We start from the raw sequence: 23,907 nt of genomic DNA on the forward strand, positions 1-23,907 counted from the left end.
GCGCTCCGGCTCCTAGCCCAGCGTTGGGGTGAGCCCCTCTTGCATTTCCTTCTACGCCTCTGCAGATTCCCTTGGGCAACACGAGGGGTCTGGCCCAGCCCTGACACCCCAGAGGGCCCCTGCCCTGGGAGCACTGCCCTCACACTGCCCACCAGTCACTCACCATCCGCTTCATCTCCTTGGACACCTGGTTGCCGCCCAGGTGGTTGTAGAAGGGGCGCTCAGCTCCCCAGTGTGGAGGGTTGTGCCCAATGGAGTTGGTTCTCTGGCGATTCATCTTGGCAATCATGGCCTTCTCTTCTTTCTGGGAGAGCAACACAGGTGCATCAGCCTTAGGGCAGGGCCCATCAGGTGGGCCCAGTCAGGGAGTTTCTAATTCCTCCCAGGTGCCTGGCCAGGGCAGCAGCTGCCCCTCTTCCTTGCAGAGCCTGGAGCCCAGAGGTCTGCCAAGACCCTAGAGCTCACCAAGGAAGCATCCTAAATCCCTCCCCACTCCCCAGTGCCAGCCCTGGCTGGCCCAGACCGGAGCAGCAACACAGGAGGATGAAACTGGTCTTGTGAGAAAGCAAAGGGACACGGGGCCATCTGCAGTTCTCACGGGATTCTCACGGGGGCAGAGCCTGGGTCCAAGGTGCCTGAGGGTGACGGAGGGAGAGGAAATCTGGGATTCCAATCTCCACTCCACTTCTCCAAAGTAGGCAACTTCTAGCTGAGCCAGGCTGGAGGATAGGCCCTGTGCCCAAAAGGCAGCTTCTGGAGGTTTGGGGACTAGAAAATGAGACTCGGGGACTGCGGGGACTGACAAGCATTCTACAGATACACAACCCATGATCTCTGTCTGTCATCCATCTATCCAAATGGGCTCAAGGTACAGGGCTGGAGAAGCCCTTGGGGACCCGACGCAGCCTCCTCCTCCACTCCCTCCCTGGCCTGAGAAGGGAGCCCGTCAGCTCAGGGATGCAGAGGGGAGGGGGCCCGGTCCACTGCTCTGGCTGGTGGGGTATCACTTCTGTCTGTCTCCATTTCATCCTTTCTGGTCCACTTGTCAACCTGAAATAACCACGAACCTGGGAACCCAGGGTGGAGGCGAGCCTGCAGCCCGGGTGGGGTGGAAGCCTTTGAACCTGGCAGGGAGGAGGGCCTGGGAGGATTTTGGTTCATTTACACTCTAGCCAAACAGCAAACACATGTTTTAAATGTGTCAGTTAAGTCGCTAGGCTCTCTCCCCACAGTGTCTAAGTACCCCCACCCCTTCTCCCGGCACCTGTGGAGGGGCCTGATACAGGTCCCTGCAGCCAGGACCGTCACCTGGTGTGCTGCTGTGGCAGGGTGAGGGGCTCTCTGGTGCCCTCTGATGAGGTGCCCAGGGTGGACAACTGCCCCAAAGAGCCCTATCAACCTTTAAAAATTTACTTTTGCTATCATCCGAAACTTCCTCTGAACTTTCCTCACAGCTTAAATTTTATCTTTAGGGTAACTTCTTAGGAAAGAAGCAGAGCAGCTTTTCTTTATCAAAGGGTTCTGACCAATAGATAAACTCAAATGAAACCTTTATAAGTAAAAGGCATTTTAATCTAGGGAGAAATTTGAAATATTCTCTTCATTCGCTTTAAAAATTAAGAACACGGAACATGACACTATTAAAAATAGAACACTGAAGTCTGCTAATAATTCAGTTTTATATTTGGGCAAGAGTGGGCTGAGACAAAAGGAGAAAGAAGAAAGAGACTAGAACGTGAAAAGGGGAAGAGATAGAGGTTTAAGAAACAAAGATGCACAGGTGCAGGCAGAGACAGACATGTGGCGGGAAGGACAAACATCTACCCAGTTTAGCAACAGAGCAGGAAAGAAATGGAGATGAAATACATAGCAGACAGATTTCTTGATGCTTCATTCCCAATCATGGCCTTCTGCTGTATTGTTCCTAAACGATCTGACGCCTGTTGCACTTTTGCAACAGAAGCAAATGACAACATTCCCTCTTTGGTCCCATCGTTTGTGAGGCCTCTGGAACTCTCGTGTCCTCTCTGAGATGCAGGAACCATAACTGCACAGGGAACTAACCACTGGACTCAAGGGCAGCATAAGAGAAGGAAGCAGCGGGCCCAGACGATCCCTCCCCCAAAGCATGAAGCCCTTGGGGCCCAGCGCCAGCTCCCCGACCCGCTTCTGGGTGCAGCTCAGGACGAGGAAGGTCTCAATACTGTGCTCCTTGAGGTAGGCGTTGCGCTCGCCCCCGCAGCCTGGCTCCACCTCGTAGTCGCCATTCAGGTAGTTGAGCGTGGCCTTGGTGATGTGGATGCGTCTGCAGGTGGGGAGGGAAGCAGGGAGAGTCGTGCAGAAAACATGAATCTGAACTCCAGCTCCCAGGCAGAACCCAACTGCAGCCAACTCCATCACACTTCAAATCCCAGGGCCCAAACTCTGGCTCAAGGACTAATGTCCCCCTGGGTCCCCACCCCAACATACTGCATCCTGCTGATATCATCAGGATGGCTCAGGTGGGCCCGTGCCCAGCTCATGTGTACCACGGCCACACCATAACATCTCATACGTCATTATGATAACAGAATGTTATTAGCCTGCCGGGAGAACACAGCCTCTGGTCTCACAAACTTCGTAAACCTGCTCAGAAGCAAGCGATAGCTCCTGCTATCAGGACTGAGTCCAAACGCCCCAGCATGGCATGAATGTCCTTCTGAACATAAGCACTGTTTCTCCCACTGGTTCCTAAATGCCCTGTGCTCTACTTTCAGTCTGGGGAATACTGTGCTTCCTTGTACCTGTACCCGCCTCCCCCAGCCCCTCAGCCTGGCACACTCGCCCTGCTCCACCTCCCTCACCTGCCTGAATCTGGCCCACAGGTCCAGGCCAGCTCACATCCCACCTCCTTATGTCCTGGCTACCCGGGAAATTATCCATGGTTCCTCCCTCCTCAAGAACTCTGCCCTACCTACCAATCTCACAACAAACCACGTGTTTTATGTAAATATCTTCTGGGCAAAGGTTGAAAGGATGCTTCCTATAACTTGCCGTAGTGTGGGGTAAAGGAACTTCTACTTAATGCTGCCCACCCAAGACCACCCAGCCCTGCTCCTCATGACAGTCACCCTGGGTGGGGTTGGGCGGGAGGCTCAGTGTGGGCCCTGCCGTGCCCGAACTCACACTCACCCTGCCTTGCCTCCAGCCTCCATGTGGTTGGCCAGCGTGACGTCATTGGACCAGACGTCGAATTGCCACTTCCTGAGACCAAGGACACCGCAGTGTACTCGCCCGCTGTGAATTCCCACGCGCATGTTCACGTTCACCCCTGTCACCTCCCGGACCAACCTGGGGATGGAGCAGGGGTAAGGCTGGGAGGGGATCAGGGGCCAGGCACACAGAGTGGGGGGCGAGGCTGGAAGGCAGGGATTCGGGGTGCGACAGAAGGTGCAGGGGTCAAAGAGTCATTTCTCTCAGGTGCTGCCCAAATCCAGGCAGACTGTTCAACCCGACGAACAGGGGCTGGGGCCTGGTGCTCAGGTGCTGTGTACTGTGAGACGCTGTTTCCCACATTGGCCACAAGGTGGCGCAGCGCCACGCACTAAAGACTGGGCCCCACTGCCTCCCCCAGTTAGGGCATCCCGGGCCATTGCTACCCTCAGTCAATTAAATTGTGTTCCAAAAATGCCAACTTGAGCCAAACAGGGAAGATACAGCCACATAACACTTGGATTTATCCACACTGCTGTCTCTTCATTAATGGGATCATGGAGAAAGGTAGTTAACCGAGTTTTAAGAGAAAACTCCCCTATATCCTGCACAGGAGAGCAGGGGAGCCTGGGCAGGTGCATGGGGCCTGGGTACCCCTTGTGCTAGAAGACAGCTCCAGTCCCCTCCACATGCACCACGTACCTGGGAGTCCCCACCAGATGGGTGGGCCCTCCATGGAAGGGGGAGTGGGATGGGAGCTATGAAGCCACGTGTCTGGGGCCCAGGGTCTGTGGGTGCCCTGGGGGAAGGGCCACTCAGGCAGCCGTGGGGCCAGCAGTCTGACTTGGTCTGGTGGGCAGGACCCGCAGGTGGATTCTTGCCCTGCTCCCTGCCATACTAGCGAAAGGCTGACAACCCACCACAGGCAAGATTTATGCTGTCCATCATTTTGCTTGTCCTTGGGCTCAACTCTGCAGATTCCTTTACTAGAGCTGTGGCTTTCACCCACAATGCCTCTGGCCACTTGCTTAGGTTGATGATATCTCCAGTCTACCTTTCTGGCTTAACTTCAGGGCCACCTCTTTAATGAAGCCTCTCTCGGGACTCCCCACTGGTCCCTCCCTCTGCAGATTGCCTCTTACCTGGTGGCATACCCACTCGGCATGCCCGGTATCACAGCAGAGAGTCCCAGCCTCTCTCCCTCAACAGATTCCACGGAAGGGACTCAGTGGTTAGCCCGGGCACACAGGGGCACTCAGCAAACACTGCCAAAAGGAACTGAGCCAAACAGGATGGACCCCGCCACCTTCCTGGACAGCTACTCTGACCTCTGACCTTGCCCACTGTGGCTTTTCCTTTGCCCCTGCCCAAAGCTTGAAATTACCAAACCTGGATGCATTTCCTGACGCACTGGATGCATTTCCATGGACGCTTGGATTGTCCATGTCTTTTCATGACTGGGGCTCCTTCTAAGGCCAGCAGTGACTACGAATTGGCCAAAGATCCTTTTTGCTGGATTTTCTTAATTGGGAACACTTGCGTTTGCATCGGCCTACCTAGCAGTAATACGCTGGTGAGCTGTTAAACCCTGTGAGTCTAACCTCTCCCATCTGGGAAGAAATGGGGCTGGTAAATTCTAGCCCTGACTGAGTAGCTGTGGAATGACACAAGGCCTGTAGTGCAAGGCCTGCACACAGCACAGGGCACAACATGGTGGCCAGCTTGTCCTTCTCTCCTGGAGAGGTGGGTCCACCTCCTGCTGCTCTGGAGTCTGCAAAGCCCTCCCTTGCTACAGGACCCATATGTCTGGGAAAAGCTTCCCAGGCTGCTGTGGGTAAAAGGAGTCCAGGAGAAAGCTCCCAGCCTGGAGGTACAAACCAACCCTCCAGCATGGCCAGGGGCCCTGGGAGGTGGCTTTGCCTCACCGTTTCCCTGCCTCCCTCGGTTCAACCTGGCAGCCAGCCAGCCAGTTAAGTGGGCCCTGGGACAGTCCCCCTTGCAGACAGGCAGTCCCCCTGGAGTCAGCGTCCCAGTGAGACAGGCAGCCCCCCTGGAGTCGGGCACTTACGAGATGGCCTCAATCATGTCCATGCCCATCTCCACACAGCAATGGGCGTGGTCGGCCCTCGCTTCCGGCAGCCCTGAGACGCAGTAATAACAATCCCCCAGGATCTTAATACGTAAACAGTGATTCTCCTGGAAAGCAAATTAATTTTACAAATTAAAAATAGTAGGAAAGAGAAGTAGGAGGGGAAGAAACAGAAAGCAAACAGATTCAACCCATGCCTGGAATAACTTGCCTTTTAGGGCAGTGAGCACAGACCCAGTGCCTGCACGACACGCAGCCCCAACCCCAGGACAGGCTTATCAGGAGTGGTGGGGGGCGGAGGACAGGCTGAGCAGCCCTCAGAGAGGTGTTGCAACCTCCCAGACTCAGGAACTCACTTTTCTGACCACTGCTGAGGCCCAAGAAGAATGCAATTGGTCAGTGTGGCAGCAAATAGGGCAGACTTGTCAGCAAAAGGAAAGCCCGGAGCTGAGAGTCAGCATCCTGTATCCCACTCCCAGCCCCTGGAGCACACACTGATTCTTGGGTTTGAACAGTTTTCTGACTCTCCTCCTTTTACAGAAGACTGAAGCAGAAATGAGAGTCAACCAAAGCTCGCCTGGCGCTCAGCCTGAGGTTTTTATCGAAAAGAGTTCTGCTGAACCAGCAAGTATGTGAAGGCGGAGATACCCAGAGAGCTCAGTGCCTGCCTGCTGCTGCTCCCAGGAAAGAATCAAGCAGAGCAGGGTCACCCTGGCAGCCAAGCCCGATCCCTTATTGGGATTGAGACGGAATGTCATTAATCACCAATCCTGAGCTGTCCGAATCGGCAGAAGTTACTTCATGAAGCTCGGATGATGGGACTCAGTGTCCATGTGGCCTGGACTCATTAAGGCCCAGCCAATGCCCAGAGGCCCAGCATGTACATGCTCACCTCACCCTTGTTCAGTGATAAAAACATCAGTGAGGCGCGAGTCCTCAGAGGCCCTGGCACCACCTCTGACGTGCACCGGCCTCTCATCAACGATCTGGCTTGCTGTCCTGGGGGCAGGGGGAACGTGTCCATGTGCTGGAGGACATTGTGGCAAGTGGCCCCTGACCTATGATGACTCCACAAAGCTCAGAGGGTCACGCAAAGCCACAAAAGCAGAGACAGGAAACAAAGTGTAAGCAGGGCCATTTACCACTCCATGCCCTGCGGTGTTGCTTCCAATTTGAACATTGAAGAGATGTTTTTTTCAAAGCGTCTGGGGGGTGGCACGCAGCTATCTGCAGGCCAGGTGGGATTCAGACTCATTCTCTTATCACTTTGGCCAACCTCACCAGGAAAGTGGCTCTATGGCACTTCATTTGTCCCACCAAACAGAAATTCCTTGGGGGCTGGGCAGTGTTACCTGCAGGCCCCACCTTCCCCTTCCACTGATGAAGGGCTCACCAGCTTGCTCCCCCATGATCATGACACCCTGAAAGAATCTCCAGCTGTGTGTGTGACCAGGGCTCATGTGGGGACATGTAGCCACAGTCTGTGGGCCTCTCACCAGCACCCAACAGCGGGCTCTGCCCAGTAGGGCACACACTGGCACAGTGCCTGTTCCTAGGCTCTGGCCAGTCTTTGGCCACAGCACCCTCCCTCCAGCAGGCAGCCCAGGTCAGGCCAACCGTCCCCAGCTCAGGCACATGGGGTGCCTGAGGACAGTGGGCAGGTGACTCACCGCAGCCAGCTTGTCGAAGCGGGCAAAGAGCTCGTTGAGGGTCATGACCAGCTCCTGGGCAGTGCACTGGGATGCCAGGCTAGTGAAGCCCTCGATGTCAGCAAACAGGATGCTGGGGAGACAGGAGGAGGGAGACCCCCATGAGGGAAGAAGGTCAGGGGACACAGCCAGGACCACCTGCAGCTGTGGGAGGGTTGCCTGCCAGCAAGAGTCCTGGGGCGCGCCAAACGGCTACTGGAGAGGGGTCAAAGAGGCCCCAAAACTGGACAGCCAAGGACGCTGGCCCCTTCAGGCTGGCTGGATGCTCCATCCAGTCCTCCCACACTCTGGCCTCACTCCCACCCAGGAGGAATGGGGGACAGGGGTGCATGAGGCCTGGGAGGGTGCGTCTCACTGAGGTGGCCACAGACATCGCAGGCCCCCTCCTCAGTCACCTCTCAGCCTGCCCTGTGTGACTCCTGAGCAGCCCCCTCAAAGGCGCTGGGCCTGGATGGGCCTTTGATTCATCGGCTCTGAAGTGTTTCCAGTTTGAACAGTGGCCATACAAAGGTCCCACCTTCTGTCCCCACACCCACTTCCCAACCCCAAGCCCTCCATCCCAAAGGAGTCCTCTAGAAGGGACAGACTAAAGAGGCCCAAGGAGCAGAGAGAGGAAGACGCAGCCAGAAAGCATCGGTGGGAGGTCCCCACCTGTCCTCCCGGCTTGGTCGGCCCCATCCTGGGTGCGTAGCCAGTGCCGCAGCCATGCCCTGTGTTGAGAACTGTACACCTCTATGTGTTTCTGTGGCTCATGCTCCTAAGATCTGTCTTCTTTTTCTTTCATAACAGACTACTGGAGGTGAGGCCCCAGGGCCAGCATGAGTAAGGGTCCCTAAAATGGTCCCCAAAATGTAGTAACTCTCATGCACTGAGATGCGCCTGGTGGCCAAGGCACGGGGCTGGGAGCTTCCAACATGTCAGCTGACTGGGTCCTCTAGAAGTGAAGGCCTGGTGACCCCACTCACCGATGGGGGCTGGGCTGTAGGGAAGAAGCCCCAGACAGCAGCCTGCAGGCTCTGCCCCCAGGGCCTGTCCTATTTCCACTGTACTGCAGGCTCCAGAACCGACACTCCCATTTTTAAAATTGAGAATGGATAACTGAAAATATTTTGTTATTTTATTTGGAAAACATGTGTTGGTGCATTAAGCATGTCTTTTTATTCTGATGTTTGACATCTGGGGCCTTACTGACCCTTGCAAGCCTGTCTCTCCCAGGCTATCCAGTCCTAGAGACAGTCAAAGCTCACCTTAGAGTCCAGAGCCTCCACCCCCATCAGGCTGTCACACCCAGGCGACTACTCGCCTGTCCTGGTCACCCCAGCACCAGGTACCAGACAACCTGGACAGCCCATATGCCCCGGAGCCCACTGAAATTATCCACACCAGCCAGTCCTCAGCCTGCTTACCCGGCCTCCCCTGTTCCTTCCCACGGGAACCTCAGTAGAGTTCCTTGCCCACGTTTCCCCCTCACTCTGCCCCCTGATCCGCCTCAGGGCTTCCCCGTGTGGCCCCTGTGGAGGGGCGGGCCCGCCTCTTTTGGGAACTGTGACTATCTTTTCAATGGTAATGGTCTCCTGATCTGTTGGCCTCAACATACCTAGATGATAATATAACCTTAGTCTGACACTGTTTTATGTGTATTAACTCATTTAAGCCTCACAACCACCCTACGAGATTAGTATCCACTTTTATAGGTGAGAAAACTGAGGCACAGAGAGGTCAAGGCACCTGCCCAAGGCCACACAGGCAACCTGGCTCCACAGTCCAGGAGCTGAGCCAATAAATATTACGCCGTCTCTTGGCCCCACAGACATCTCAAATTAAGAAAAACCTAATTCAGTGGTCTAATACTGTACATGGGGCAGAGGGAGGCGGAGGGGCGTGTGTGGGCTGCCATGGATGGGCAGGTTCAGGACTCCATCAGGAGGGGCCACACTCAGCAGCTACCCCCCAGCTCACACGAGGTGGGGTGGAAATAGGCTGCACCACTGGGAAGCACATCTCAGGGCTTGGGCTAGGCTGTGCCACCTCCCAGACAGCCCCCAGGGCAGCCCCCGGCCCCGAGCCCTGGGCTGTTTCCTGGAATCCCAGCTCCGACAGCCACTCTGATCCCAGCCCTGACCAGCAAAGACAACTGCAGGAGGAAAGCCAGAGAGAGTGGTTGGAATGGGGGTGCGTGGGGGTGCCTAAGGAGAGATAGAAAGGGGAGGAGGAGGACTGGAGTGGAGACACACTGCCCCACATCGGGCACAGGACTCAGAGCCCCAGGCGGGCTGCTGCAGAGCGGGCAGCCCTGGGGCAGGGGGCTCAGAAGATGGGAGGGAGTCGTCAGCCTCTGTCAAGCTCTGATGCTGGTGTCTGACCCAGCAGACGGGCTCAGTGCCCCCCCTGGGGGAGTGTAGGGTGTCCAGCATGCCGGGGGGAGAGAAGCAGGAGCGGGAAGCTCCAAAGGCTGAACTAAGTAGTTTCCCTGGGAAATAGGTGCAGAAGCCCATCCTGGCCCATGTGCCGCTTGCCCAGCCCTCAGTCTCTCAGGCAGCCATCCCCCTCCCCTCAGGAAAAAAGAAAAGGTCTCTGCCGCCTGTGTAAAAGCAATGGTTACTTAGTAGTTCTGGAAATTCTCCCTTAACTCTCAGGAAATCAAAGCCAAGGGAAGCTGGGGTCAAGACCAGCTCCTCCACAGTCAAGGAACACATACACTCAGTGAGAGTCAGTATTTCACATGCAAAGCCGACAGCCTCTCGGGGCCTGCCCAGTGGAAGCCTGGTTTTGGGGGCTGCTGAGACCCTCGCGGTTGGATGGAAAAATCCCCGACCTGGCAGAGACAGGACTGCTGCTGAGCAAGGTAACCCGTGGCACCAAGCAGAGGAGAAGAGGGGAGGAGGAAGAGAAGGGGCGCCCCAGAAACTGGAGGCAGCTGCGTGTGGACCAGGGGCTCAGGGACCCAGGTGTGCTTCGCTGACCTCTGAGCCCGCACCCGCAGGAGCTTACCTGCCTTTCAGTAGGATACAGGCAGGCCTCTGATCTTTCTCCTCCTCAAGGGCCCCTGCTGGGCCCCAGAGAGCCCTTGCCCCGACTGCAGCTCAGACCTGGTGTCCTGCGACACCTGAGAGCTCTCATATGAAGTCCCAGAGCCCCTCCTGCCCCCAGGGATTCTGAGTTAATTGGCCAGGGTCTCTGCTACTGATTTTGTTTTATTTTAAACTTCTCTACTGATTCTAATGTGCAGCCAGGTTGAGAACCACTGTACTAGTTTAAATGTCACCTTCTCAAGAAAGCTTCCACCCCCACCCCAACCCCATTTAAACTACGACCTTTCCTTGCTGTATTCTTTTCCACTGCACTTTTCACCATTTAATGCATTACGTATTCTTGTTGTCCTTCATTATTATGCTCCTGTCTGGAATAGAATAGAATGTAAAGTCCTTGAGGGAGAGAATTTGGTTTATTCATTGACTACTGCCTCCTAGCCCTGAACACAATGTCTGGCACACTGTGTCTGGCCTCAGTAAAATTTGCAATTTGAATGACTGAATGAATGAGGCCAGGTCCAATGTACATTAACATTACCCTCTGCCCTATCTCCTCCCCTTCCCCCATTGCCCCACACGCCTAGCACACTACCGGCACACAGTAGGTGCTCATATTAGTTTGCTAGAGCTGCCATGACAAAATACTACAGACTGGGTGGCTTAAAACAACAGAAACTTATTCCCTCATGGTCTGGAGGCTAGAAGCATGCCATCAGGGTGTTGGCAGGGCCACACTCCCTCTGAGACTGAGTAGAATCCTTCCTTGCCTCTTCCTAGCTCCTGACAGCGGCTGTCAATCCTTGGCATCCCTCGGCTTGCAGATGGGTCACCCCTGTCTCCGCCTCTGTCCTCACATGGCATTCTCCTGGGCATGTGCCCTCACGTGGCATTTTCCTCTTTTGTAAGCACACCACTTCATTGAATTAGGGGCCCACCCTACTCCCGCATGACCTCATCTTAACCTGATTTTATCTGCAAAGACCCTATTTCCAAATAAGGTCCCATTCATGGGTACCAAAGGTTAGGACTTCAACGAATCTTTCAGGGGAATGCAATTCAATCCCAAATAGGGCCTAATATATATTTGTTGAATGGAAGAGAATATTCATAGCTTCAAAGCAACTAAGAGTCAGGACCAGTAATTCCAGGAGCTCTCCCTTAGACCCCACTAGGCCTCCTGGGGTTGCAAGCATGTCATCTGCAACAGGAGATGTCACCTTCTCAAGAAGGCTTCTAATTCCACCCCAGCCCAGGGCCTGGCACCCAGCAGGTGTTCCAGCAACGTTCAAAGGACAAATGGTGGAATGGTTATGGAGGCCGTGGGCAGCTTCCTGGGTCTGGGCCAAGAGTCATCAAAAACAACACTGCTGTGTGAGGGGTCTCTGCATGGCTTAGAAAGCCTGGCCTCCCCTCGGGTCTGCTGGGGATCTAGTTTTCCATGGCCTCTCCGGGGGCTTTTAACAGCTACTGAGGAATCTGGGAGGGGCAGGTTGTGGGCCCCTTACCTTCAGGTGGTGTAACAGAGCAACCAGCGAGCCAGGGTGGCTTTCTAAAGAAGGGCTTCTAACTGGCATGGAGGCCTAGATGAGGTCTCCGAGGTCCCAACCCTGGACCCCTGCAGTCTCTCCTACACATTTATGGAAATCCTGCCACCCTGACATTCCCCCACCTCTTGTCAGAAACGAAATCACTCTCCTCTGCTGCCCTGGGGGAGGATTCTGCTTTAGCAGCTGTCACTTCTAGAGCCTCCTCTGTCTTATGAGGTTTACCCCATGGCAGACTGTCTGTTCTGCTGGCCAAGATTTCCTGGTCTGCTCCGTGGTAATTCTGAAGGCCACTTGACAACCAGCACTGGGCGCAGAAATGCACCCAGGTACTAATCCATCGATTAGCTCCCACTTGAGAGCTGGTGTCGGCCACTCGGTCAGGCCCTCCTGGCAGGCGCACAGAAGCTGGGTGAGGCCCACTCTGGCGGGGTGCTCCTCCCTAATTGCCTGCCATCCATCACTCCAGAGACAGGAGCGAGCAGGCACTTCATCCCAATTACCATGGTGGGCCCTGCAGCTTTCTGTCACAGCTTCAGCTCAGCCTGCCACAGGCATTTTTGGTTAAGCGCATTTCTTCACTGTTGTTCCCTCTCTCTACCAAGAGGCCCTGGGACTTGATGAAGTTGTGGGCGTCAGACCCTGCTCTGGGGCAGGGAGCCACGTGCTGCAGTACCTCTGAATACCCAGGAGATGAGTTCTCCTAGTGGTCTGGGCAGGCGGCAGCGCTCAGCGCCTGCTCCTCTGATCTGCACTTCTCAGCACTGCATGGAGAGGGAACTCAAGGAACGCAGAGAGGGAAACCATCACTGGAGATGGGCCCAGAAGGAACAGGGACCTGGGCAAACAGAAGTCAGGGGCTGGGGGAATGGAAAGGGAATATGGCAAGGCCTCAGCCCAGCTCCCAGGAGCTTGGAGTGGCAGAAGGTCTGAAGGAAGCAGGAAATGCTGGGAAGGAGGTGCCCAGCATGTAGTCTGGGGAGGCTCAGCCACAGGCCAGGGTTCTCTTTGTGATCAATGGGCCTCCCCCTACAGCATGCCCTCCATTTGCTCCAAGCCATACCACCTGGGGAGCCTCCTGGGTCCATGCCCCTTGTGGCAGGGAATGTCAGAGGAGCAGTGGGTCACTCCCAGGCACTGGACAAGCACAATGAGGTACGGTCTTACCAGCATCCGGCTGAGAATGGACACCAGATGACAGGGTGTTTTGTGAGAGGTGGCAGGAAAACAGTTAAGCAGAGCATCTGAACTGGGCCGCCAGAGACCTTCTGAGGGCATAGGTGACTGAGGCAAAGGGGAAGGCCAATGAGAGGACGCTGGACACACTGGTCATCTGCACAATTTCCACCAACAGGGAGACTAAGCCCTGGGACAAAAATGCAGCAGACACTTTACATTTACCCTCCCCACTCTCACAGAGACTGGACACCTCCCTGCGGAAAGCGGAGGAGCCCTGCGACTGGCTCAACCGTCAGGACCACTTTCTGGGGTTCTGAGTCAAAGTGTGTCCTGAAGTCCATGCTGCCAGCCTCAGGGCCTCCTGCAGACTCCAGTTCACCCCCTGATCCCTCTGTTCACAGAGTCTTGGAAGAGCTGGGTAAACACTTCTCAAAGAAGCAGCCCACAAAGAGAGAAGGGACTGCACCCCCTCTCAATGCTGAGAATACGGTGTGCTTTATTCTTCTATACTGCTCTTATTTTCCAATTTTTCTACAAAGAACATCTATCCTTTGTATAAAAAGATGTTTATTTTTAAAAGGCTGAAAACAGATCACATTCTTCTTTTGGACCTGATATAACCCTACCATCTTCCTGATGTTTTCTCTGACCTACCCCACCCAGAGGTATCCTTATGTCTGAATTCTTGTTAGAATCAGAATCACAAATCACAACCCATTCCAGTTGTTTTGAGGACATAGCCTCACATGTTCAGCAGGTCAATGTCTCTTTGCCCTGACTTCTCTCTCTTCCTGTCTTCCCTGAGCATCCCATTTTGAGTCCAAAGAGCTAAAATAGTTAAGTCCTTGCTGGCTTGTGGTTCCATTCCCCACCAACCCCAATTCTGTGTCCCAGGACAAACTCAGGTCTGTCTTGTCAAGACCCAACCTCAGGCAAGGATGCGGAGAAATCAGAACTCTTGTGCACTGCTGGTGGCAAGGTAAAATGTGAACAACTATGGAAAAGAGTATGGTGTTCTTTAAAAAGTTAAAAATAGAGTTATCATATGATATAGAAATTCCACTTCTAGGTATATACTCAAAAGAATTGAAAACAGAGACTCAGAGATATTTGCACACCCATGTTCACCATGCACGCTGGTGCTACTCTCGACAGTCAAAAAGTGAAAGCATCCCAGGTGTCCATCAATGGCTGCATGGGTAAACAAAATGTGGTTTGTACACACAATGGAGTATTATTCAGCCATAAAAAGGAAGGAACATCTGACACAGGCTACAACAAGGATGAACTTTGAAACATCTTAGGTGAAAGAAGTCAGACACCAAAGGACAAATCCTGTACGATTCCACTTATATGAGGGATCTGCAGCTGTCAACTTCACAGGCAGAACCGGGAATGGTGGTTACCACCTGCTCGGGGGAGGGAGGAAGAAGGAGGTAGTGTTTAATGGATACAGAGTTTCAGTTTTGCAAGATGATAAAAGTTCTGGAGCTGGAGGGGGGTGACAGTTGCACAACAATGTGAATGCATTCAATGCCTCTGAACTGTACATTTAAAAATGGTCAAAATGATAAATCTTATGCTATGTATATTTTACCACAACTAAAATAATTAGTTAGTTAATTAATTAAAAAGAGAAAATCCAACCCCAGAGGCTTCCCCAGTAGGGCCTGTGGGGTTGTCTGGCTGCTGTTCCCACAGCACCTGGCTCAGCCCCACCTCACTGACCAGGACTGGATATTCCCTGCGGGGCGAGCGCCCATCTTTTCCATCTACTCCTAGTCATGCCTGGCACATAGTAGCAGCTCAATAAATGTTTGTGGAATGAATATAAAGACCACTTATACCTGTAATTGGTATGAACATAGAGTTCAGAATATTTTTCTTAATATTAGGTTGGAGACAGGAATGCCAGGTGCTCATGGACCACTCCTCAAGTGGGCGGTTGGCTGGGGGCAAGACTGGAGGTAAACATTTTCCCTCTCTGCCCACATGGTGCCCAGTCCATCCACAGGTATCTGAGCTCCTGGACATTGTCTCGAGGTCATTGTAATTCAGGACCACACCGTAGCTGAGCCAGACGCCAGAGCGACTTGGGGAACACAGCCAAGTCCTTGCAGGAGAAGGGAGAGGAGACAATAACCTTCAACGGGGAGGCTTGGGAGAGACTGGGGAGGGAAGGAAAGGAGGAGGTGAGGGGAAGAGAGGGCTGCCCTCCCCAGACGCTGCTTTACCAGTCCCAGTATGTGGGCAGGTGTTACCTCATTTCCACACCTGGATCAGCAGCCCCCTGGCTCCAGCCCCACGGGACTCCTGGGTCCCTGAGAATGAGGCTCTGATGCAGGCCAGTGAGCCAAGACTCCCACACGCCATCCTGAACTCCTCCCAGGGTCCAAACAGATGGAGCTCTGTGATGAATGGGTGTCTTTGGCAGAGGACCAGTGCCCCCTGGAGGAGGCAGCTTTCCCTCCAAGTGCACAGAGAGCAGTCTCTGGAATGATCTCTGACCCTCCTCACCACCTACAAACTTTAAAACCTACTGGGGGTCCAGGGTAGGGACAGGGCAATCAGGTGAGGGGCGACCCTCATTCAACAGAGACCCTTATGGAAGTAGAGAATCCTTCAGTACCCTCTCAGGCCTGGCTGGGGTGTTCCCTGCCCCTGAAACTTTTGGGGTATTGGGTTATGTGCCCTTGACTCTTGTTTGCTCTACCTCCTGGGTCAGGGGCTTTACATAGCCACCTCACCTACCTTCCCAGCACCCCTGCAAGGGGCCCCAGGGACCCCTCTTACAGGATCCCTCCTTTGTGGCTTTGACTGCAATTGTAGCAGAATAATTGAGCAGTAAGTTGTATACCATCTACACCTTTCAAGAATGTAGTCCTCCCCTGAGTTCTCCTGTGATATATTACAATGTACTAAGGAATCCACTGCTCAATGTGACTTCCCGAACACAAGAGCTTCCCAGTGTCAGAGGCGGTGGCCCTATTAATTCCCATTGTGACCACTGCCTCTGGCTGAGTGTCTGTGAGCACAGCTGGTGATCTCCACCAAATGGAGGCAGAGCTAAAACATCCACTGCATGGATGGGTGAATGGACATCACTGTGCTTGTGCTACAGATGAGAAAACTGAGGTTCACCTAGGTGACTTGCCCAAGTTCCCACAGCTAGTAAGTGGCAGAGCAGGGCCTGATCCAGTCTGCCCGGCACAGACACTCATCTTGTTCCGCAGCGGTGACCTCCTGCCCAGGCTGCTCAGTGGTACCTGGGTTCTGGTTGTGTCTGACCTGCACTGTGACCTACAGGGATGTGCCCTCCCTGGTATGATGCCTCTCCGGCTGCCCGGCCCCTTCCTTTAACTGTGATCTCCCCTCCCCCAAGGCAGAGCCCTGGGAGCCCCCAGCCCAGAGAAGCCTCTGCTGGCATGTGCTAGAGGCCCTTGTCCCAACAGTGGGGCCAGCACAGCCCGTTTCTGATGCTGGCACTGCAGCTGCGGGAAGAGCAGGTCCCTGGGCAGGGAGGTGGGGACAGGCAGGAGGGCCCTCAGGCCACAGGCCTGACATCCCAGCGGTGGGCCCCAGCTCCAGCTGGCCTCTCCGGCCAGAGGGGCTGCAACAGCTCCATCTGTCAGCACACGTCAGACAGGAGAGGCATCTGGGGGTGCTCTAGGGGGTACCCCTGGGTTCTGTGGCCAGAGGCTCCTAGCAGTACCAGAATTGTATGCTATGCAACTGTTCTCCTCGGGGCCAGGGAGAATGAGGCCACAGAGGGATGGGCACCTACCTGTCACCCCTCCCTGCCCAGGCCAACTCTCCCCTACCCATTAGTCTCTTTCCATTCCACAGATGCAGACCTAAACTGTCACACCGCAGAGTTGATTTATTCTTCTTGTGGCCTTGCTCTCGCTGGGGTTGAAGAACAGCATGTCATCACCCTCTGTAAATTTTACAACTCCACAGAGAATTGACAGTGTGACTCATCCCCGTTCCACTCTTCAGCTAGAATCCCCAGGCCTCTTTGTTGATAGGAGTGTGATAATAATCATAATAATAACACTAACCACAATAGTAGCTGCTCCCAATTACCCAACACCTGTTCTATGCCAGATATTGTGCTAAGAGCTTACCTCACATTACTTTATTTACTCTTTACAATCCTATAAGTAGCTATTCTTCCTAGCCTATTATGTAGATGAGGAAACTGAGGTTCAGAGTGTCTCAGTGCCTATAATTTGCCCTGATTACACAGCCAGGAAATAGCAGGGCTGGGACAACGTGCAGGGCTGCCTTTCCCTGAGCCCCTGGCCTCATCACTGTACCACAAGCCCAGCCCCAAAGCATGTTTCTACACTATGATGTCACCGTCCACCTACTATTCAACCCCTAACCAAGCCAAACGTTCAACCCAAAAGCAGAGGCTGGAGCAAGCACTGTGTTTCCATTGGGAGCTGTGCCCAGGACGCTAATGGAACGCAGAAAGGGGCCTCTGTGGGATGTTTGCCTATGATTGCTCACAGCTAGCCTCTGATGTGTACCAGCCACCTCTAGCCTGGCAATTTCAGAGTCAGAATTATGTCTGTCCCTATGAAAACGATGGCATCTTTCTTTTTCTCTCCTTTCATCTCATTCCTGATTGCCCTCATTGATCCTGAGCATGTCCCAGAATATAAATACCCTCATTGTGGCTGGGGTCTGATTCTCAGCCACTCTGTGATTAGGGTACTGTTCTTTTATCGACCCAAAGTCACAGCTCACAAGGTCTCTGAGGATGTGGACTGGAGAGGGGATGACACCCCGAGGGTGGGCCTCTCCCTGTGGTGGAGGGGGCCTAAGTCGCGCCTCTGACCAAACCTCCTTACTGGAGTGTTGGGGGCCCCAAGTCAATAGCCGAGGGATGGGGGTAGATGGTGCCTGCCATGTGGAGGACAGGCGGTACTGGGCAAAGAGGCAGAGGTGGCCCGATGTCCCAGACGTGTTAGCCGAGCCAGGCTGAGAATCTGTGCCTTGAATGCCAGACTGTTTCTGGGCAGTGAATTTTCTGGATTTCCTTTGTGTTCCACTTCATCTTCTACTGAAATCTGCTGAAAGCTCTGCTGTGCAAAGAGCCCTCAAGGAGGGCACGTTTTGTCCATGTTCTGTCTGCACCAGTGCCACAGCCAGCAAGGGGGTGAAGGCGGGACCAAGTGAGACGATCCTGGGGTGGGGGCGAGGGGAGCTCAGGGGCTCGCGGGTATTGGGGCCGCCTGGCGGGTCACCCCTTCCCACCTGAACCTTGGGCCCCTGGGGTTTGTGCTAATAGGGAACACTGCTTCTTTACATGATATAAGGTGGAGTCCCCAAGATTTTAAGGGTCGCCATTTTATACACACACACACACACACACACACACACACACACACGCTGGGAGCCAAACCTCTTTCCTCTTGACCTGGGACCTCCCCTAAACTCCATCCCACAGACTCCCCCTGCCAGCTCCTTTCTCCTGGGCATATGAAAACCATCTGTCCAGTAGTCAGTTTAGGGAAAGACTCTGATCTTTACCTAAAGTTTTCTGAGGGCAACTCTTCCACCTAACCAGCTATGGGATCTTAGACAAGTTGATCTCTGTGCCTCAGTTTCCTTACCTGCAAAATGGAGATAATAACAGTACCAACCTCTTATTTTTACTGTGGGGACTGGGTGAAAATATGAAAACACTTGGAATAGTGAGTGGGTTACAGAAACTCTATGTAAGTATTAACCATTACTGCTAGTGATTATTCCACAATAAGGACAGAGGCAGGTGTGAGGAGAAGCTGGAAACCAGCCCAGCACCGCCTCCTGCGGCCCGGATCCCACTTCCCTCTCTGAGCTTGGCTTGGCTGAGCCTACAGCCCCTCAGGACACCTCCAGGCATGGAGACCTGGCCAGCAGCAGCCTGCTTCCTGAGAGGCCGGGGCTGCTGCTGGCTGCACTGTCCCTGCCTGACAGTGGGGCATGTATGGGCTTCCAGGGGTTTGGGATACCCCAAAACTGAGGACAAAGTATGATGCAGGTCCATTTTTCTCCCAAAATCTTAGAGTCTGTCTTGGGAGATGGCTAGAGGACCCAAGGGCAGAACTGACAGCTGTGGATTCCAAAGCACACGGGCACTGGGCCATTCTGCCTGCCCTGCATGAAAACACAGTGCCCTCCCCACTCCGCTGTTGTCAGCTCACCTTGAGTGGACATCTACTTTGTGGGGAGGGGCAGTGGGGGGTGCAGGGGGTGCATGCATGCATGTGCAATAATTTACATTATCCAGAGGGTTCTCTCTACCCCAACCTTAGAGGACTTGTGGCTCCTAGGAAGACCTGCCTGGGAGAAAGTAACTGTTGAAGGCAAACACTGCAGCTTCTTTTCTGGGCATACGGGGGTATTGTCGGGCACTCCAGGAGGCCATGCCTGATGAAGTCCACTGTGTCTTTCAGTCCATGTCCCCAGGGAACTCTTAAGCAGATTTTGCACTCTATTAATCTACATCTGTTTGCACATTCCTGCTGTCAATGGCTTCTGTCTAGGGAAGCAGCCATGTGCAGTAAAAGGAGTGTGGGCTTTGTGGTGGATCCCTGGGTGAAGCCCAGCTTTACTGGGTGAGTGACCTTGGGCAAGGGTCTTAGCCTCTCTGAGCTCAGTCTCTAAACAAGGGATGCTGATAAGGGCCCCCACTGCACAGAGCTTTCAAGGAGGATGAGCAGGAAGGCGGGCAAGGCCTGGCACACCTGGTCTAGAAGGCGTGGAGGCTGCTAGATGGTGCTGAACACTGAGGTGATGATGGTGACATGTGGGCCCCAAGCCTGCATTCTGTCTCCTTGTTCAGCTGGAAGTTTCCAAGAGACGGTGTTCTCGCTTTGGCCTTCCTCCTCCTCCCTCCTGTATCCTCTCCCTGAAGCTGCAGCTCACTTAACAGACCTCGAGGGGCAGTGCAGGGGCACCCCAGACAACACTCCAAAGCCACCAGACGCCCTGTTGGGCTGGGCCCCCTTGAAGGGGAGGGAAGGGGGATGCGTCTCCTTTGGGCTTTGGACCTCTGCCCTCCCTCCCCCCATCCTCACCCCTACCTCACGTTGTCATGTTTCTGGATGTAAATCTTATGGAACATCATATCCTCCTGCTTGGCGTTGATGTCGGCTTTCATCTCCATGGCAACGTGACGGGGCAGGACAGACAGCAGGAGCCGCTCCTGGGGGGAAGCAGATGCTGTCGTCACAGCTCCTTCCACTGGCCTGGCAGTCCCCTCTCCTCCCCAGGCTGACTCCTCCACACCTGTGCGCCACCTGCAGGGCCCTGGAAAACGTCTCCTGAAACTGAGGGGGCTAACACCTGTGTGCGTGGTGGGGCTGGAGTCATCCCCAGGGCTAGCAGGCTCCTGTCTCCCTGGGACACCTCCCGGTTCTTCAGGGTTCCAGGAGAAAAGCACTCCAGGTGAACCTGTTGCGCCAACACCTTGGGTTAGAATCCAGGATGTCTCCTGAGACTCTGTGTGGCCTTGGGCAAATTACCACACTTCTCTGAGCTTCAGGTTTCCCATCTGTAAATAGCGATGGTGTTGTTGAGAGCATTAACTGCGACTCATTCAATCAGTCATCAAATGTTTAGTGAGCACCTACCACGCTCCAGGCTTTCTGGGTGCCAGCAGTTCTAACTGTGAACAAGAGAGGCAAGGTTCCTCCTTCACAAAGCGCCCAGTCTCACGGGGGGATGGAGTGCTAGGGGGTACTGAGCAGGGGTCCCTGCCTAGGCTGGAGAGAAATGGGGTGGTCGTAGGAGGCTGAGTGGGAGCCAGAGCGATGGGGTGAGGAGGGGAGAGCCATTCCTCGTAGGGGGCGGTGGCCCAGGAGACGGGGAAAGCAGGCCAACCTTAAGGAACTGAGACAAGTTAGAACCAGTTGGGGAGGAGATGGGAGAGAAGCAGGGAGAGGGGCTGGGGCCACACTGCAGAGGGCATGGGTCACATCAGCCCACGATGAGGTCCGGACTTGGCCTCCTTTCTGCATCTCCTCCTGGGCCTGCCCACTCTGAGAGGCCCAGCTGGCCCCCGAGTGGGCAGCCTCCACCTGTGCCCCCCACAGCCCACCACCCACACCACGCACTCTGCCACGCTCGCTCAGGCATTCTTTCACCTGGAGCCTTTCATCCCGGCTGCCTCCACGCCCTCACTCTCTAGCTGGCACTGGGTGCTGGGCCACCCCCTCATGTGGTCCTGAGACTCTTCTGCTCCTGTGTCCATCTGGCTCCTCCCCCTCCTCCTGCGCCACACAAAGGGCATCCCTGGTTCTTCCTCTTCCTGCTCCCTCTCGCCTCTGGGAGCAAGGTTGCCACAACACCTCCACTGGTCAGCTCCCACCCGCGTCCCTCATCCTGGGCTCCTGAGTCTCCAGCTGACCACCCGATCCTTGCCACCTTCACCTTGACGTGACTCCCCAAACCATGCTCACCTTCCCAGGTGTGCATTCATTCCCCAGTAGCTCTTATTTTCAAGTTCCCTGCCTTTGCCTGTTCTCCTGATCACCAAGGTCCAGATCTTGTCCAGGCAGACTGCTTTTAGTTTATAGAACTTTCCAGAGATTCCTCCCTGTTCTGCAGCCCCGGCCCTGCCCAGCACCCCTGAAGTCCTGCACACTTGGATACGGACCTCGGATTTGTCCTTTCTGTTCTGTATCACCTCCACTGGCTACATGCAGTTCTGCCCTGACTGTGGGTTTCTGGCCATGCCATCCTGGCCAGGCAGCCTCTCCTCAGCCTTCCTTGCTGCCGGGGTGCCCCAATCTCCCCAAAATGCTGCTTTTGTCACGCCAACTCCCCTGCTCAAAACCTCTGAAGCTTCCCTGGGTTCCACCAGCCACATCAAATGTGGATTCTTCTGGAACTACTGAGCCTATTTCTCCTCGTTTTCTGCTGCACCCAACACCCTCACTCCACCTGCCCTTTCCTGTGTCTGCCCTGCTTCCTGGCCTGCTCCTGCCACTCCAGGTCTGACTGCTGCTTTTCTCCTTCTGAAGCCCCACTCCCTCATCCCAGCCTCAACCTCCAGCAGGTCAGGCCTGGCCCAGATGACAGGGACAGTCTCCACATGGCTTTCTGTCTCCAAGCTTGCTGCCTGTAATCCATCCTCCACACTGCAACCCAGTGAGCAATCCTAGAACATACCCCGACCCACATTGCTGCCCTGAGCAAAACCCTTCTGTGCCACCCTGTGCTTCCAGAATGAGCTCCTGCCCCTGGCCTGGCCTCAAGGTTTCCCACGGTCTGGCTCCTCCATGCTCCCAGCACCCCTGCATTGAAATCTGCATGCTGCTCCAGAGAGACGGGCTATGGGAAGCCTCCCAAGCTTCTCATAGTTATTCCCTTGCCTTTACATAATCACCATCCTCACACACTACTCCTAGCCTTCCTTCAGGCTGCCCCTGTTCCCAAGAGGGTCCTGGCTCTGCCTGCCAGCAGCTAGAGTTCCTGATCACTCTGTACTTCAGAGGTCTCCCTTCAGTGCATGCAGAGAGACACCTCCCTGAGGATGCGAGCTGTGTTTTGTTCAGCTCCACAGATGACAGCCTTACGCTCAGGAAACACTGCTAAGCCAGTTTGGGATGGTGCTCTCTGAGGGTCAGCCTGGCCTCCCCAGCCTGGTCTCCCCAGCCTAGGGCAGCAGCTCCTGCTCAGTACCCCCTGAACTGGCCACTGAAGCCCACCTCATACTCACTGGACCCTCAGTAAACAGCTCCTGGAGATAGAAACACACACTATAGGGTGACTGGGAGAAAGTGTGCAGCAAGTCTTTTAGACTCATGGGAGCCCTACCTACATTTATGAGTACTTCTGGGGCTCGGGGCCAGGAGGATTGGGCAGGGGGTGGCCGGGAAGAATTCTGAGTCCCTTTGTTGGATGGCACCTAGGAGCTTCTCCCAGGGACCCAAGAGCAGCCCTTTCTATAGAGGGCAGGGGGAGGCCGGAGGGCCGCTGGGCTCTGGCTGGGTGAGGGGAGCCTGTCCCCAGGAGCATGCATCCATCCCTGTGTCTCGGCCAGGAATAGGGTATAACAAATATATTTTCTCCCCTGAACCCCTGTGGATCTGCTGGAAGGTCCAGTCTGGCCAGGCCAATGCAAGACACTGGGATGTACTGTAAAATGTTAATTTTATTGGAGAAGGGATGAGACCCAGAGTGGGAAGGACACTCCCTAACATGGAAGGGGAAAGGCATCCTGATATCAGGTAAGAGACGCTGGGGCCTGCAACTGGGTGGGAGGGGGCTTGTGAGGCACATAAGGGCTTAGAGTGGGGGGCAGAGTGAGGCAAACTTGTCCAGAAAAGGTCATGAGAGGGCTCAGGGACACTGCTGGGCTTTTTCACTCAAGAGGCTGGACCAGGAGCCTCTGGAGCCAAAAAAGCCCTTGGGGGAAGCCAGGCCTCCTACTGGGCAGTGTGGGCTGGAGATGGGGCAAGACGTGACTGCCACAGGGGCAGCGCTGGAAGGGAGGTGGGGACAGGCAGTGACTAGGGGAGGGCCTGGGGAGGCACAGTGGGGCTGTACTCCCTTGCTCAGCTATCTGGATGTCCCCTGGTCATGTCACCGCTCCTCCTAGGGTCCATGTGGATGGAGTCAGAGAAGCCCTCACATTGCAGTAAAACTGCTGTGTCCTCAGGGAACCACAGCACACGCTCCATGCTAGCCATGAGGGTGCGGGTGACTACTGCCGTCTAGGCCTCTGTGTTCCCTGTCCTCACGCTCAAAGGCTGACCTTCCAGGTGGCCACCTGCCATCAGGCCTGACATAGCATGTAGCACAGAGCAGGACTCCAGTTATACCTGCGGAGGCTTTGGGGAGACGCTGACATGTGAAGACGAGGATCCAGTCTGGAGCAACTTCCATCTCTAGGTGTGAGTCCAGTGGGAGCCCCACCACCCTGCTGACCGCCAACTCTCTCCTCTGGGGCCGCCCAGCCCACTCTGGGCCCCCATACTGTCTCAGAGTTCCCAGACCCTATCTGGCTCACATGCAGGAGAGGATACAGTGGTCCTGAACCCCAAATGGACACCCCAAGGATGCCAGCCAGACAGGAGGGGACCCAGCACAGACCTTGGTCCCCATCCACCTCTACCCAGAAGCACACAGGGGCAGGTCTCCTGGCCGCAGGGCTCACTGGG

At 54.7% G+C, this 23,907-nt stretch overlaps 1 protein-coding gene across 3 annotated transcripts in view; it reads right to left on the reverse strand.

Annotated features, from left to right (window-relative positions):
* ADCY5 (adenylate cyclase 5) overlaps nt 1-23,907 on the reverse strand; it is a 152,493-nt gene that overhangs the window by 49,031 nt on the left and 79,555 nt on the right. For 2 of the 3 annotated variants that reach the window (XM_057503353.1, XM_036905615.2), the window contains exons 3-8: nt 19,825-19,946; nt 6,952-7,063; nt 5,261-5,388; nt 3,172-3,330; nt 2,164-2,305; nt 164-304 (exon numbers count right to left, since the gene is read on the reverse strand). In XM_057503353.1, coding sequence (XP_057359336.1) covers nt 164-304; nt 2,164-2,305; nt 3,172-3,330; nt 5,261-5,388; nt 6,952-7,063; nt 19,825-19,946 — 804 coding nt within the window. The remainder of the gene's footprint in view (nt 1-163; nt 305-2,163; nt 2,306-3,171; nt 3,331-5,260; nt 5,389-6,951; nt 7,064-19,824; nt 19,947-23,907) is intronic. The other variant, XM_057503356.1, reaches the window with a different exon arrangement.

This window comes from Manis pentadactyla, chromosome 1 (genome assembly GCF_030020395.1).
Source record: "Manis pentadactyla isolate mManPen7 chromosome 1, mManPen7.hap1, whole genome shotgun sequence".
NCBI classification, from domain to species: Eukaryota; Metazoa; Chordata; class Mammalia; order Pholidota; family Manidae; genus Manis; species Manis pentadactyla.